This window comes from Micropterus dolomieu, linkage group LG09 (genome assembly GCF_021292245.1).
Source record: "Micropterus dolomieu isolate WLL.071019.BEF.003 ecotype Adirondacks linkage group LG09, ASM2129224v1, whole genome shotgun sequence".
Classification (NCBI taxonomy): Eukaryota; Metazoa; Chordata; class Actinopteri; order Centrarchiformes; family Centrarchidae; genus Micropterus; species Micropterus dolomieu.
Window position 1 is genome coordinate 10,111,252 of NC_060158.1, and position 14,891 is coordinate 10,126,142.

Below are 14,891 nucleotides of genomic sequence, written 5' to 3' on the forward strand. Positions count from 1 at the left end.
CAGTGTTCTATTATCCCACTAAATGAATGACATTCATCACTTTTACAGCTGCTTACTCACAGTCGAAGAGAGTGGAATTATTTCAGGTTGCATGCAAAGCCTAAAAAAAATGGAATTTGCGGGTTATAATGCCCCAACATGACATTACGGTAAACCACTTCATTAGACATCACTTCACGATCCTGAATGAGTTTTTAAGTGCTGCATATGATTATTTTTATGCTTCACTGACCAGCAGAATGAGTTGACACCTATTGTTGCAAAGATCTTATAAAGTGTGCAGTTATTGCGAGTCACCTCAGTGACCTTCCTAAAAGTATGGGTTTCCTCTCACCTTTATTTTCGCAGAGGGAACAAGTCTATTTTAATGTATGTAGCATTTACACACATGTCTGTTTAAATGGAGCAATATGTTTTAGAGCCATTTAATAAGGCAGTACCAATTCCACATCACAGTTGGTAAGTAACCATGAAGGTTGGGACGTATGGTTGGGTGTACAAAGCACATGATTTTGACACCAGAGGCTAGGTATGACTTGTTTTAAGCTACTAAAACACTAAAAGTGTATTGTGGTTTTGGCTGAATATCGGTTAGGTCTATGCACCCCTTCTCACGGGCTTCAACTCAGTTTTGACTTTTTTAATATTTACCCACGATCTTTTCCTAACCTTAAAGGTACAATGGTAAAGGTACAGATATGGCTATAATTTTTGTTTGAAACATGAACTAATCTTACCAACAGAATGTGAAGAAGTATGTCATAGAGGTCAATGTATTATGTTGCAGAGATTAGAAGGGTTTGAAAACAATTACACTGATAGTGAGAGTTTTACGATATATTTGACATATAAATGTTATTGATATATTGATCAAAACTAAAGCAGGCATATGATTCCTACAAAATGTTTTTGCAATGTGGTTAATAATAATATTAATAATAATAATAATAATAAAAGCTTTATTTGTTTAGCACTTTTCAGTACAGGTAACAAAGTGCTTTATAGCAATCAATGTAAAATATACAAGTCGAATAACAATCTGTATCACACGGTGGTGTGCAACGAATAAACATAAAACAAGTCAATGTACAATGAAAGAAAAAATAAAAATAAATTACGCATTACATAGTAGTTTGCCAAGTCAATATACATGTAATGGAGAAATAAATTACGCATTACACATTGAAAGCTATTTTGTATAACTGTAAAATTCTTAGTTAGCAGGGTTGCATCAAAACTGAGAAGGTGTCAGTAATCAGTATTTCTGTTATTGAACAAATGTAACTTGATTCACATGAGTATTGAGACATATTACCCAGAAGTTTTCACACAACCGCAATATTCTTCACTTTAAGCAAGGACTATACATCACTGTAGTGAATTGTACTGTGGGAATGAACTGGTATTATTTTATAGTACTGTGCATCCTTTATAAATTAATACACCACAGAAATTCATTGGATCATATATGGAATAACTTAAACTCTCAGCAGCATTTAAAGACTGATTATAGTCACATGGGAGCTTGGATGTCTATGGCAGTCCATTTAGCTCCATTACTCACTCTCTTTAGTTCTAGTATTTGGGCTCATTTGGCAAGGGTACTGATTTATACAAACACCCAAGCCCTGCTGATCTTTTCACATGAACCCCCTACTGAATACGAGTCCCCACTGAACCACAAAATATTTTTCTGTAAATAAATATTGGGACATAAATAATATTTGTAGAGCTGGGCAGCAAGCTGTTCAAGGGAGCTGCTCCTACACTGGAGCATCAAGTCCCTCGGCAGACAGTCTTCTTCCACCAGGGGAGTTCTCAAAGGCGATTGTGAAATAATTGTCTACACTTTTACAGATCGAACACCAAAAAGTTCCTCTCTGATCTCCTTGACCTCTACAATGTGCCCCACCGTCTGCCGGCTTGGGGTAAATTACCGCCTGACAGGGCTGCTCTTTGTTGTATTAGAGTCTGGAGTGCGAGGGCCCACTCTGTCAACCTGTCACAGCGGGAGATTCTTGTCACTGACACTCAATACTTTGTCAAAATGGTCAGATAGTATACCCAAATAAGCTGACTGCTTCCACCGGGATGTTCTGTGCTCTGGAGAGGGGATCAAAGTAAAGGCTAAAGACCGCTGACACATTTCACTTTTCCCTGACATCTTCTTTAACTCAACAATTCCAACAATAAAAACAATGGTATGAAAACCGAGATGAACCCCTCATATGGGAGGAGAAAGGAAGGAAGAAAGAGGAGAGAGGGGAAATCGGAAGGAATTTCCATCAATATACCAAGGGCTTGGGAGGTAAATATAAACCACTTGTTATAACAGGAACTTGAAATTTATAGCTTGTAGTATTTTGTCCTTAGCCCCTTGCTTGGTTTCAAAATAGTGCCGCCATAATTATCTACAGATGGAAATGGATGCAGCTGGTCTGTCAAAGTCGTAGGCCGTCTCTCGGAATGGGAGATTATCCAGTCGATGAACTGCTTTTCTCTTGCTAATAAGTTAGTTGCCCTCTGATTTTTTCTGGCCGTTACAAGATACTCACAATGAGACCTCACCGATCAGCTTCTGCCTCGGACTGCTTTTATATTTTCTCCTCTGAGATGTATACATCTGAAATATGATAAATTGGCCTTTTAAGGGATTTTTTGCTATTTGTGCTTTCATAAAACATTGTTGAACTATGATTTCCATACTTGTAACACAAGAGGTTGCATGAATGGTAACAGGTGGACCTTTTGTACAGTGCTATTCTTGTGTCTGTGTCTGGCATATCAAGTGTCAACTTTTATCACAAAATATTGTAGCAGTAACACTTGAGCTGTAGCACCATGTCAGTCAAAGCCCAAATTTGCTCCTCTTATGTTTCTGACAGACAGCTGGCATTTGTGGCAACTCAATTTAGTGTGGGTTGTACAAAAATGACAACATTAAAGCCAAGTTGTTCACCAAGAAATAATTATGGCCCGTAACTTCTAGATAAACCACAACTTTTTTCAAGTTTCTGTTTGTGTACGGACAACAAACAAGCTACAAAGTGTTAATTAGTGAGATTTAGAGGTGCTCGTCGCTGAATTTTTAAACTTTGGAGAGCGCCAAGCTAGTAGTTTCACCCCCACTTTCAGTCTTTAAGATAAGCTAATCTCCTCGTGCGTGGCCCCAGCAGTAAACCTAACTCACAGACATGAGTGGTATCAATTTTCTTTTTTACTCTCAGTAAGAGTAAAATAAATGTGTAAGTGTATTTCTGAAAACAGTGATTTTCAATAGTTGCGCTTCAAGTAGGTGCTTGTGCTTGATTTTTTGTTGTAACAGTTTTTTCTATTATGTCAACAGTTGTGCCTAATAGTACAAAGGTGGAGGAAGAGAAGAAGTTCCGTGACTGTGCCGACCTGTACAAGGCTGGCGTCCATAAGAATGGAGTCTACACCATCCAGATCAACCCCCAGGAGACTAAAAAGGTGGGAAGCTACAATATCTTACAATTATTTGAAAAAATCTGCCAATATCTTTTTCACTTCGAGGCTGCTATTTCATAGTGGGTTTAGGCTATAGAGTTTCAAAGAGAGACTCTCTTTAAGTGAGCTAAAAAGACCCTCAGCCACTGATGAGTGTGAATGATGGGTGCTAGCTGCTGTAGGAATATTGAAAGCTGAATATATACTAAAGCTCTTTGTGAGTGCTGGAGGTTAGCAGCGGGTAAGGTATGAAACAGTAGGGTGAAACAGCACACTGACCTAATCAGGATGGTGACAATTGTGCAATTGTGCAAGTTTGTGTGTGGGTGCAAATGTTCTTAAGCTCAACACTATACTCTTGTCAATAGAGTGATGATTTCAGAAGTTGGCAGAAGGTGCATATTTTCTATTCTTAAGATAATGGGTCAGCTTTTGAACATATTTGTGAAAACATCATCTAAGCTTCAACCGGCAAGCGGCTGATTTCTGAGTGCTGTTGAATGGAAAATACCCTAGCTAAGAGAGCCTACGTATGTTGATACAAAACAGTATCTTCTATTTTTTCAACAAACCCACACATATTTGGTTAAGTAGGCCTACTATAAGCAATTTAAAAAGTGTCTCCTTTTACAACATTTAGGAGGACCCATTGTGCTGTTCCATACAGAAGGTAGAAGCTAGCTAGCTTAGCTAACTCGCTTTTGCTTTCTGAGTGGCAGCTAATCTAGTTTTATAACTTTAGTACTGATTCACACTAGACATTTATTTTCCTTCATGTTATTTCAACACCTGCTGAGTCACTGGCATTCTCACACGCTCAGCTGCAAGAAGGGGCCGAGCTAGCTTTGTTTCTTTCATGGGTCATGGCATGTAGTTAGTGGCAAATGTGATGGCACTGTGAAATCTCTCAGCATCAGGTTACCTCAGCAATGAGTGGGTTACCCTGTGATTTGAATCACAACCTGATCACAACACAGAGTAACATGGAGTAATATAGGTAGTGCTCAAATCAGAAATAGGACAAATCAAAAATTCATGCAAGCAGGAAAATACTAGTCCTAGTTGGGCAATAATTGCAGAACAGTTTTGAGCAAAAAAGTAGGCTACATGGGTACAAAAACGAGGATAGGGTATAGGGTGTCTGCGGGGTCTTAAAAAGTCTTAAAAGGTAATAATAAATCAATTTAGCGAAAATTAAGACCTTTAAAAATAATTGAAAAGTCTTAATCGCCATTTAATAAGGTATTTAATTTTGTAGATATTTTTGTGAAAATCCTTTTTGCCCAAAGAGTTTGTATGGTAAAAATGTGGGTGAACGTATTTATTTATATTGCATAGCCAAAAACACTTGATAGGCAGGACGTACCTTTAGCGGCTGTGTGATTCTTCTGTGAAACGTTAGGTGCAGGAATCTACCGTGCGAGCCTTTCACTCTCATCCGCCCCTAAAAGTAGATCCGTGCAAACCGGGAAACTGATTTACGAGTACAACCGACCGTAACCTTCCACCAGCCTGGACCCCAATGCTAATCGTTCAAAACATAGTCGGACTGAGCTCTGGGGTCCGCGTTTAAAAACCCTGTTACTCAAAAACAAGATATGTTGTCAGCAGGTGAAGCGGTAAGACAGAAGACAACAGGGAAAATATAAGCAGCGTTTGGGTTTGGCTGACGAAGGCTATTTAGCTAAATCAGTGCCTTTTATCGAAATATGTTCAAGTGTTCATAAAGCTGATGTGCTTGTCAATGTCACTTTTCGTGAACAGATCAATCGCAGCCTGAATGGAGCAGAATATTTAAAAAAGTCATCGTTCTGCATAAATAGTTATGATTATTGATGCGTTAGTAGACTACTTAAAATTAAGGTTAGAGACTAACTACTACCATGTAGAGCAGTTTTCTTGCACAAAGTTAATGAATAAAAAACAACCCCAAAATGAAACAGCTTTAACTGAAATTATTATTATAATAGTGGTTAGCTATATACAGTACTATTATATGAAATTATAATGAATATAGTAACATCATAGAAATAATATACAAATACAGTCATTTACACTGGCTCCTCCTCCAGGTTGTGGATGGATCCTCTGCAGCAGACAGATGTAGCCAGAGTCAGGATGTCACTGTGCTAATATGTGCTGCTTCTGCAACATGTTAATCTTGTTCTATTTAGATAATATTGTATGTTTTACTAAAGTTATTGTTATAAAAACTTACCAAAAACCCTTTTGAAGTTGTGTTTCTGACTCAACCGGTTACAGCTCAAAGTGGCGCGGCAGTCTTAAAATATGTTTTAAAGGTCTTGAAAAAGGTTTTAAAAAGTATTGAATTTTACTTCAGGATTCCTGTATATACCCTGTATATGGATGGATATATATATATATATATATATATATATATATATAAGGTTTGTGGGGTTTGTATACGCTCTTGGTGCATTTATGATTATGTTAGTTTTTGGGAAAATGATTCCGTGAAGGGCCTTAATTATACCCAGGCTGTGTTCATGTGTGTTCAGCTGTGTGGACTGGCTGAGGTGAGAGACCTTCTCCACTCCACCCTGGGGTCTCTTCCTCAAAACAAAGAGTAACACTGCAGATAGAGCGCCAGCCCTGTGTTATCACCTTACACACACTGAGGTCCAAGGTTAAGGGCCACATTACACCCAGGACGGCCACTTTGATCCTGCAGAAACAAGGGCCTGTGATGAGGAACATCTCTGGGGAGTTGGTGAGGGATAAGGAGACACTGATTAACTTTGACGAGGACACAGATCCGTCACATTCCCAAAGATGATTCATCTTGAAAGCCTGGAAAAGGAGTGTCTGAAACCAAATAATTGTCCAAATGACCCTTCATTGTTTGTTAATGCCGCTGAGAGTGTTGAATGTTGGAATCATTGCCTTGCTAGTTCAATCACATCTTAAGAATCCTCCAAAAATGTAAAAAGACCTATGGGTGCTATCAGTGTTCCATTATCTTCAATCATGTGTTTTCCCATCTTCTTTTGCTCTCTCATTTCAATTGTGTAGGTGTATTGCAACATGGAAACAGCCGGTGGCGGATGGACCGTCATCCAGCGCAGAGAAGATGGCAGTGTGGACTTCCAGAGAACGTGGAAGGAGTACAAGATGGTGAGACAATACTTGCACACAGATCCTTGCTCATCATGCAGAGACTTATCCATATCCATTAAAGCCAAGATGATAATGGTGGTCCACAAGACAATGAGTCAACACACAGACAGAAAGGGAGAGAATTACGAAACAGTGTGATGACCAAAACATCCTCTTCTACAAGGGTTATGACAAATAGAGTGCGTTTTTTGGCCTTGATTGAACATACTGAAAACTAAGGGGTAGGACGAACTGATCCAAGACCATTTGGACCACTTCGCCCAGATATTATTACTCCTAAGCGATAGCTCCCCTGTCGTTTTTGTACTAGCAATATTGTCTAGGGTGTCTGAGACTTGCTCCACTCCTCAGTCGAGGTTTAAGTGACATGCTGTTATTCTTCCTCTTATCCAACAGGAAATTATTACCTAAATGTTAAAACAACACATTTGTTTAGTCTCTATAGCACTGTGCCAGCTGTTTCATCTGTTTGTCATCAAGGAGTAATCTATGCATATTTGCATTGGGAGTGTTAACATTTTCAACCTAAGCTGTGTTTAGACGGTAGATTGGATTTATTATAGCTGGCAGTTGCATTGCTGGTGTTTTCTGCGTAAGGCGTAAGTCACCTGTGTAGAGCTTCCACTAGCTGTCAGTTTATTGTCAAACGAACTATGTTCACTCTATCCACTATAATCTGCTTTCTATTTCAAGTTTAATTACTTCCCCTCTCCACTGCTCTTGGTGTACAATGTACCAGTCAATGGAAAAGTATTTCAAAGATTTATAAACCAAATAACCCAAGTTAGATCAAATAAAATACGCTGGGACTCAACACTGGTGAAATGTTTGAATGGTAAAACAGGAACGTAAACCAAATAACCCAAGTTAGATCAAATAAAATACGCTGGGACTCAACACTGGTGAAATGTTTGAATGGTAAAACAGAAACAGAGTGATGATAAAAGACAGCAAGAAGAACAAAGGAGAAGAAGAATATAAAGATAATGTGAGGCCTAAAAAGTGAGCACCAATCAGACAGCTGTGAAAACCCTCCAGCCTTGAACAGGTGTACAGATAGAGAGCATGGACTGCATTACAGTACACGAGGGCACACTAATGGACCTTGGCCAACATTTACAGTAATGATCAGATGAACAGTTTAATATTTATGTTCTTCTCCTTGAAACAACTGAGGGTGATGGTGTTTTATTGTGTTATTAATTTTTACATTCTTGGTCTCCTGAGATGTGCTCACAGATGTAATGTACTTGGAGGATTTGTAAATATTTCAGTCAAAGATGATGATGATGACAGAGATGCTGTTTCTTTGTGGGAGTATGGAGAAACTTTTGGCAAGACATAGTGCACACATTCAAATGAAAGTAATTACATTACCAGGAGACCAAACATCACAGGAGACCTTGCAAATTATATTCTTATATTCTTTATCTTGTCAGCATGTGAAAATGGTGCTACCCCTGTAGGTACTTATAGTATGCAATTGCCAAGGAGGAAGTGGAAAGCTCAGTTACTTAAATAGTAAGTTTACAATAACCAGTGAGCTGTCCATCAACCTGAGTCAGTTGTAGCACATGAAGATCACATTAACAAGTGAGCAGAAACTAGTTAGCATAAGGTAATGGATAAAGAACTAGTTAAATAACGGATAAACAGTTGAAATATAGCAGTAAGTAATATAAAAACAGTTGAAATAGTTAATGTTAGCTAAAGTAATGAATAAACCCTTAAAATAGTTTGCAAAAAGTAATGAAAAAACTGTTGAAATAGTTAAAGTTAGTTAAAGTAATTAATAAACAGTTAAAATAAATTGCAAAATGTAATGAAAAACAGTTGAAATAGTTAATGTTAGCTAAAAGTAGTGTATAAGCAGTTAAAATTTAGCTAAAGGTATTAATAAACAGTTGAAATAGTTTGCTAAAAGTAACGGATAAACAGTTGAAATAATTTGGTAATGGATAAACGTTTAAAATAGTTAGCTAGTAGTAGCTTAAGTCGCCTAATGGATACACAGTAACTTCTGCCACTTGGAGCTGGACGTTTCAACTAACTGAATGCAAATTTGACCAAAGCAACTTAAACATTGGCAATTCAACTGTATTAAATAAAAATTGTAAAAAACAAAAACAAAAAAAACAGTCCACTTTTCATCCACTTTTATATAATGCTTATCTGATACAGCTGTGAGGGTACGTCATACAAAAAATATTAAGAACCACTGGTTTATCTTTGTATGTTCAACAGTTTCTGAGATTTACACTGTTCAGCATTTACAATTACTTTTTCCCAGACAAAGTGATTTTTAGCAAGTGTAACTGAAATGCAAACCAAGCGCTCAGTCCAACAATATGACTAACCATCTCCTCATCTTTTCTGAGCTGAGTGATGTAGATCAGGTTTGCGTGTGAAGGATCGCAAAGCACCGGAACTATACAAAGGAAAACTGTCAACAAAGCTTGACTCCAAGCCTTTGCTCTTGCCAGGGTTCTTGAGATATACTGCGATCACAGTAAGAGACATTGGACCAAGCTGAAAGCCAGTCAGAATGGAACATCTCATCAGGAGTGAGATCAATTGTAGAGAAAGAGAGAGAAAAAGAGGAGAGAAAGCGGTAATGGGCCCCAGTCACTTTCTCTTCCACCCACTCGGCAGGACATGCCTAAGGCCCAAAGAATGCCCCATATTTACTTTCCCTCCTTCCCATTTCTCATCACTACACACACTCAGCACAAACACAGACTTCTCCCTGACTTTGCCTCCTTAGCCCACTTCACCCCCCTTTCCCTCAATCTTTAATGGAGCGGTCCAGCGTAGACTATCCTGTCAGAGCTGTAATGTCATCCTGCTTTGTGATATTCCCCTCTTCAATCCACTGCTCTTGCTGCTGTCAGAAGCACTTTGCCTGTGACCGGGAGTCACTCTGATCAAATACAGACTTTTGCAGTTGTTTGAAGGTGTGTCCATGCATGCAGTTTATATTTTGAGAAAAAAAGTACTTAAGTAATAATGAGTTTAACATGTGTGACGTGAGTGGAAGACAGAAATGGAAAAAGGTGTGTCGTTTTCAGCTGGTACCAATTTAGGCACATTTATAGGTATGTAAGTCTATCCACGTGGAGGATCAGGTCCAAAGCATGCCTAAAAAACCTACATAAAATATTTTAATATACAATGTGAGTAATATGCGTGGCTTTTTCACTGAGGTCTGGAGAAATGAAACCCTGGGATGCTATGAATGAAAAAAATCTTCAGCTTCTGCTGATGCATAAACAACCACATTATTTATTATCAGAAACCATTTGCTCTGATCTTATTTCTGATTGACAAAAAATAAATTAGGAAATTCCATCGCATCCATTCCACAATCCTCTAGTGTTGAGATTTTATCATTCTAAGGAAAAGAGAGAAGCTAGCAATGAATAATCTCAAGCCTGTGATTTACAAAAAGGATTTTCAGTGGTATGTCTACACTGATTATTGTGTTTCTCTTCCTTCATTGCAGGGTTTTGGGAGCGTGTCTGCAGAGCATTGGTTGGGAAACGAGTATGTTTACCAGTTTACAAGCCAGAGGCAGTATGCCCTTCGTGTGGAACTGACAGATTGGGACAGACACCAGGCCTTCTCACTGTATGACCGCTTCCAGATTGGCAGTGAGAAACAAAACTACAGGTAATACCGCTCATGTTGCTACTGGTAGACAAATAAGGGGATGATTGTTTTTATCTCAGCACTGGATCTGTTTTCGGTTTGAACAGCAGTTGCATATTTGCTCCACATGTTAAGTGATAAGCCCGGTTGAAACATGACATATTAATGAATCTGCAAATAACTGAAAAAAATATTTTTAGCAGTAGAAGTAGCATGACTCTATCCATGGCAATGTTGGTAAGTCTCTCCAACCACTTTGGTCCAGATTGTAATATTTTAACTACTGCTGGATGAATTTGCCATGACATGTAGTACATGGACGAGAGCTGGGATGAATGAAACATGGGAAGAAAGTAACACAGCAGTTTTCTCTGAACTATGCCAAACTATGTCAGCACGTACAGTATGCAATACCTGAAGTCCAAAAAATCAGGTGGATATGTCACGTTGTGTTTATTGTTCAATGTGTCATTGTCATGATCATATTGTTTCTTCTGTCCCATCCCTGTTGCACAGCTTCTATTCTAATTCAAATTATACCAAAGATGTTCCACATTTTTACAAAAGCATCTGGTATTGATAGAACACACATGTGAGTTGTTGATCACAACAAATCATTTCTGACTGTAACATTATCTTTTAAAACAAAGTTTATCTGAAGGGGTTTCAATTGTCCTGGCTCTTCCCTATAATAACTTTAGTGATAACCTGGCATACTCGTTAGGTCAAAATTTCATGCTAACATTGATATTGTAACCACATTAGCATGACATCATTAGCATTGCTGTGACTTAATATAGCATCACCGACCAGTTAGCGTAACTCTTACACAATGTCTAACAGTGAAAGCAGCAGATGAGTCCTCTGGCTGTGTCTACATGGGATGCGTCCAGCCACAGTACTGAGTGTAGGTCATGTTTTGGCAGAAAAATAGGCAAAATATGCTGCATTACACAGGTTGACCTATAGGGCACAGCCGATATATTTGTTCCATCAAGCCTCTAGTCTTCAGAAGACAGAATGAATAAAATATTATAGGAAATAACACTTCACTGGAAAGACAAAATATTCAACAGTATTAAGATTATATTCATTTTTAGTAACTGAGTTTCCAGACACTTCAGTCATGTTTATCCTGTAAGGTAAGTCTGTGGCAAGATTTTTGTCATTGCAATACCTAATGTATCGCTTGTCATTGTCTCGTCATTACAAACTTTCCTTGATTGACGCTTTGTCCTTGTGTCCTTCGGGGGTGAAGGGGCGAAGCTTTCTGTTTCCTTTTGAGGGGGTTAATGATAACAGGACTCAAACTATGGCAGATGCTTGGCCCTCTCAGATGTGGAAAACTACTGCAAATTCCACAGAGTTCCAAGCAATTGCTGGCTTAAGAGGAGGTCTGACATCTCCAATTCAGCAGTTTTGCCTGGATGGCTGGTTCTCTCTGATAAGACGTCCCTTGTTGCGAAATGCCTTGTGTTTGGCTTTGAATGACGAAATAAGGGAGATTCTGAGGCTTAAAAGCCGTTACCTCATCCTTTCATTGCTTGCCCCCAAGTTCCACAAAACAATACATAAGTGTTTCCCAACAGTGGGGGGCTGTTAGGCTTGTTGCCATATCTAATTTTCAGAATTGTCTAGCGATGACAGTGGTATCACTTCGCAGGCTTTCAGCCTTGAGGAGCTTGTACCTGGACTCTGTGGTTTTCTCTGAGGACAGGAAAAATGGTTTTCAATCAAGCTGTTTTGTGGTTTGGTGTGACCGTAGTCTAACCATCTCTAGTTTTAGCACTTATTTAAATGCACAGGCTACCAACATAGCACCGCTTTTATCCAATTTCCAAATCCATTTTATACAGTTGCGATACATGTCAGAGGTCTGGGGCAACAAGGGGTTAAGTGTCTTGCTCAGGGACACAATGGTGGATGGGTCACAGTGGGGGATTGAACCCAGGTCTTTCACACCAAAGGCAGGCATCTTATCCATTGCGCCATCACAGCCACACAAGCGCAGGCCCATGTATTTTCAGAGCTGGGTATCAAACCTCTATACTTACTTAACTTTATCTAAGAGAAAGTTAACACTTTGCTTTTATATCATCCCACACTCGACCTTTTGTTCTTTTGAATTAGGGAAACAATAATTGATTTTGTCCCACTGAGGCAGGCAAAGGGCATCCCTGGCCCTTCTAGCCTGTTTTGGATGCAGGCTCATACTGTTTCGGAGTCCAATCAACACGCTGATCTCTATAAATAGATTTGTTCTTGAAAAATATTTGTGGTATGATAATCACACATTGCTTCTCTGAAACACTGGCCAAAACAAACCAGATGGCTGGGCCCCAAATAAACCGACATTGCCATGTTCTCTATTTTTTCTGCTTTGGCAGCTCCTTGCTTTTAAATGTCAAACAATCTGGGGGCGAGTTCTCCAAATTGCATTTATTGCTATGAAACATAAGAGATAGCTGTAAGTGATATGGTGTTTCTTTTAGTTGGCTTTTTTATTATTATCTGTCATCTGTGGTGGTTTACTGGAATACAGTCAGCAACAGTGTGAGTCACAACATTTATAAAGACCTCATATGGTAAAGTCAATCCACTTCACTCTCTCTGTCTCAAACACACACACTGTAAGAGCAAAAGCACATAAAGAAGGCCACAAATGGACCAGCACCACTTGGACACTAGGTAAAGTATTTGAATAGCTAGTGGCCAAAGATGTACTCGACTCACCATTTACCAGACAGGAAATGTGTGTTTTGCTGCCAGCTTCTTCTTCTTTTTCAACAGAAATTACTCAACTTGCAGAAAGGAAGGGGGGGGGGTTAGTGTATTTGTAATGCTTAATAAATTAAATCATGTACACGAAATAAATGTCATATTTATTACCAGCAATCTCAAGGTTTGGACCTGCCATTCATCTTTATTTTGTCATATAATTCTTGTTGGCTTTGTCACAATAAAGTTATATCAGTACATTATTAACAATCAGATGATTGATATTAATTGACTAACATTTTAAAAATAAGGCGTTGTTTCAGTACTTAGGTTCCATTTGGTAGAGATATTTTGACAGTTGTGATATAAGTGGGTGAACTTGATGTCCCAGGAAATCCATTTGAGCATCAATAATCAGTTTTTCCCCCAAATTTAATGGTACTGGGAGTTTTTGCTTGTGTTGAAGGCCTTTTTTCAGGAAGCCAATCCTGCCCTCAGAGAGTTTGTTTCTATGATAACTGATGGTGTGACAACCGATTAAAGCTTGTTAATACAGCAGATTTCATGCAGTCAAAAACTGTTAGGTACAAGGGCTTAAAGCTTCAAAGTTTTACCAAAAAAATTGATGATTGAAAACTAAAACAAGCACATGTCTTTATTTCTGTATTTACTGTATGTGAATATAATAATATGTGGAGCCGATTAATCTATTATTCGATAAACAGCATGAACCTGCAACAATTCTGGGTAACACTTGATAATTGATTAATTGTTTAAGCATTTTTTATGGTTTCCTTAGTAATATATCAACTTGGGCTTTACTGAATTGTGATGGCAAATTTTCACCATTTTATGACCTACAGTATTTATGCAACCTCTGGTTCCAAGACTCAGTGCAGACAACACAAAAAGATACCTTAACCATACCATAACCAACATCTGGATTTGAAAATAAGGGAAATAATAAGGGAAATTTTCAGGCAAACAGCAAGCACCAGGCAACTATCTATCATGCGCAAAATCTACCATGCATTGGTAGATGCAGTACCAACCAAATAAAAGAAGAAATCAAATCTGGCACATCTGCACAGCATAAGCTGACATCAACAATGTTGTCTTCGGACAAATCATGTGGACAGCATTTTGCAGGGTTGACCAGAGCCACAAAGTTCTAACTGAACCACAATCTCATAATATTGTGAAATGAGGTCTTTGAGTTTTTTTATTCTTTGTGAATGGGGTCACCATAATTGCAGAGGTTAGTGTCTTTATAAACAGCAGGAAAAAGGTACCCTATGATCATATCTAATTTGGTTGCTGTTATACAGCAAGGGGTGCAGAAAGGAAAATATAAAATCAAATATAATTTCATGACCTGCAAATATTGTTGTAACAACAGCCATCAGATGTTTTCAGTTAATCACCCTCATTTATCAAAGTTTCTTTGCTGCAAAAATGTGCTTTGCGCTACATACAGTGGGGGAAAAAAGTATTTGACCCCTTGCTGATTTTGCAGGTTTGCCCACTTACAAAGAATGCAACAATCTACAATTTTAATCATATGTACATTCTAACAGTGAAAGACAGAATCCCAAAGAAAATTCCAGAAAATCACATCATATGAATTTATAAAAATTGATAACCATCTGATGAGGAAAAACAAGTATATGACCCCCTACCAAACAGCAAGTATTCTGGCTCCTACAAGCCAGTTAGTCTTTCTTTAAGACACAGCCCCAATCCCAACCAATTATCTACATCAAATACACCTGCCTCACCTCGTTACCTGTATAAAAGACACCTGTCAACACCCAAACAACCAGCATCACCACCATGGGCAAGACCAAAGAGCTTTCTACGGACATCAGGGACAAGATTGTTGATCTGCACAAGGCTGGGATGGGCTACAAGAGAATCGG

At 38.5% G+C, this 14,891-nt stretch overlaps 1 protein-coding gene across 1 annotated transcript in view; it reads left to right on the plus strand.

The window, feature by feature from the left end:
- The window catches only part of angpt1 (angiopoietin 1), a 75,549-nt gene that overhangs the window by 27,832 nt on the left and 32,826 nt on the right, over positions 1–14,891 (plus strand). Inside the window, exons 5-7 of the mRNA XM_046059378.1 lie at positions 3,347–3,471; positions 6,502–6,603; positions 10,109–10,275. Coding sequence (XP_045915334.1) covers positions 3,347–3,471; positions 6,502–6,603; positions 10,109–10,275 — 394 coding nt within the window. The remainder of the gene's footprint in view (positions 1–3,346; positions 3,472–6,501; positions 6,604–10,108; positions 10,276–14,891) is intronic.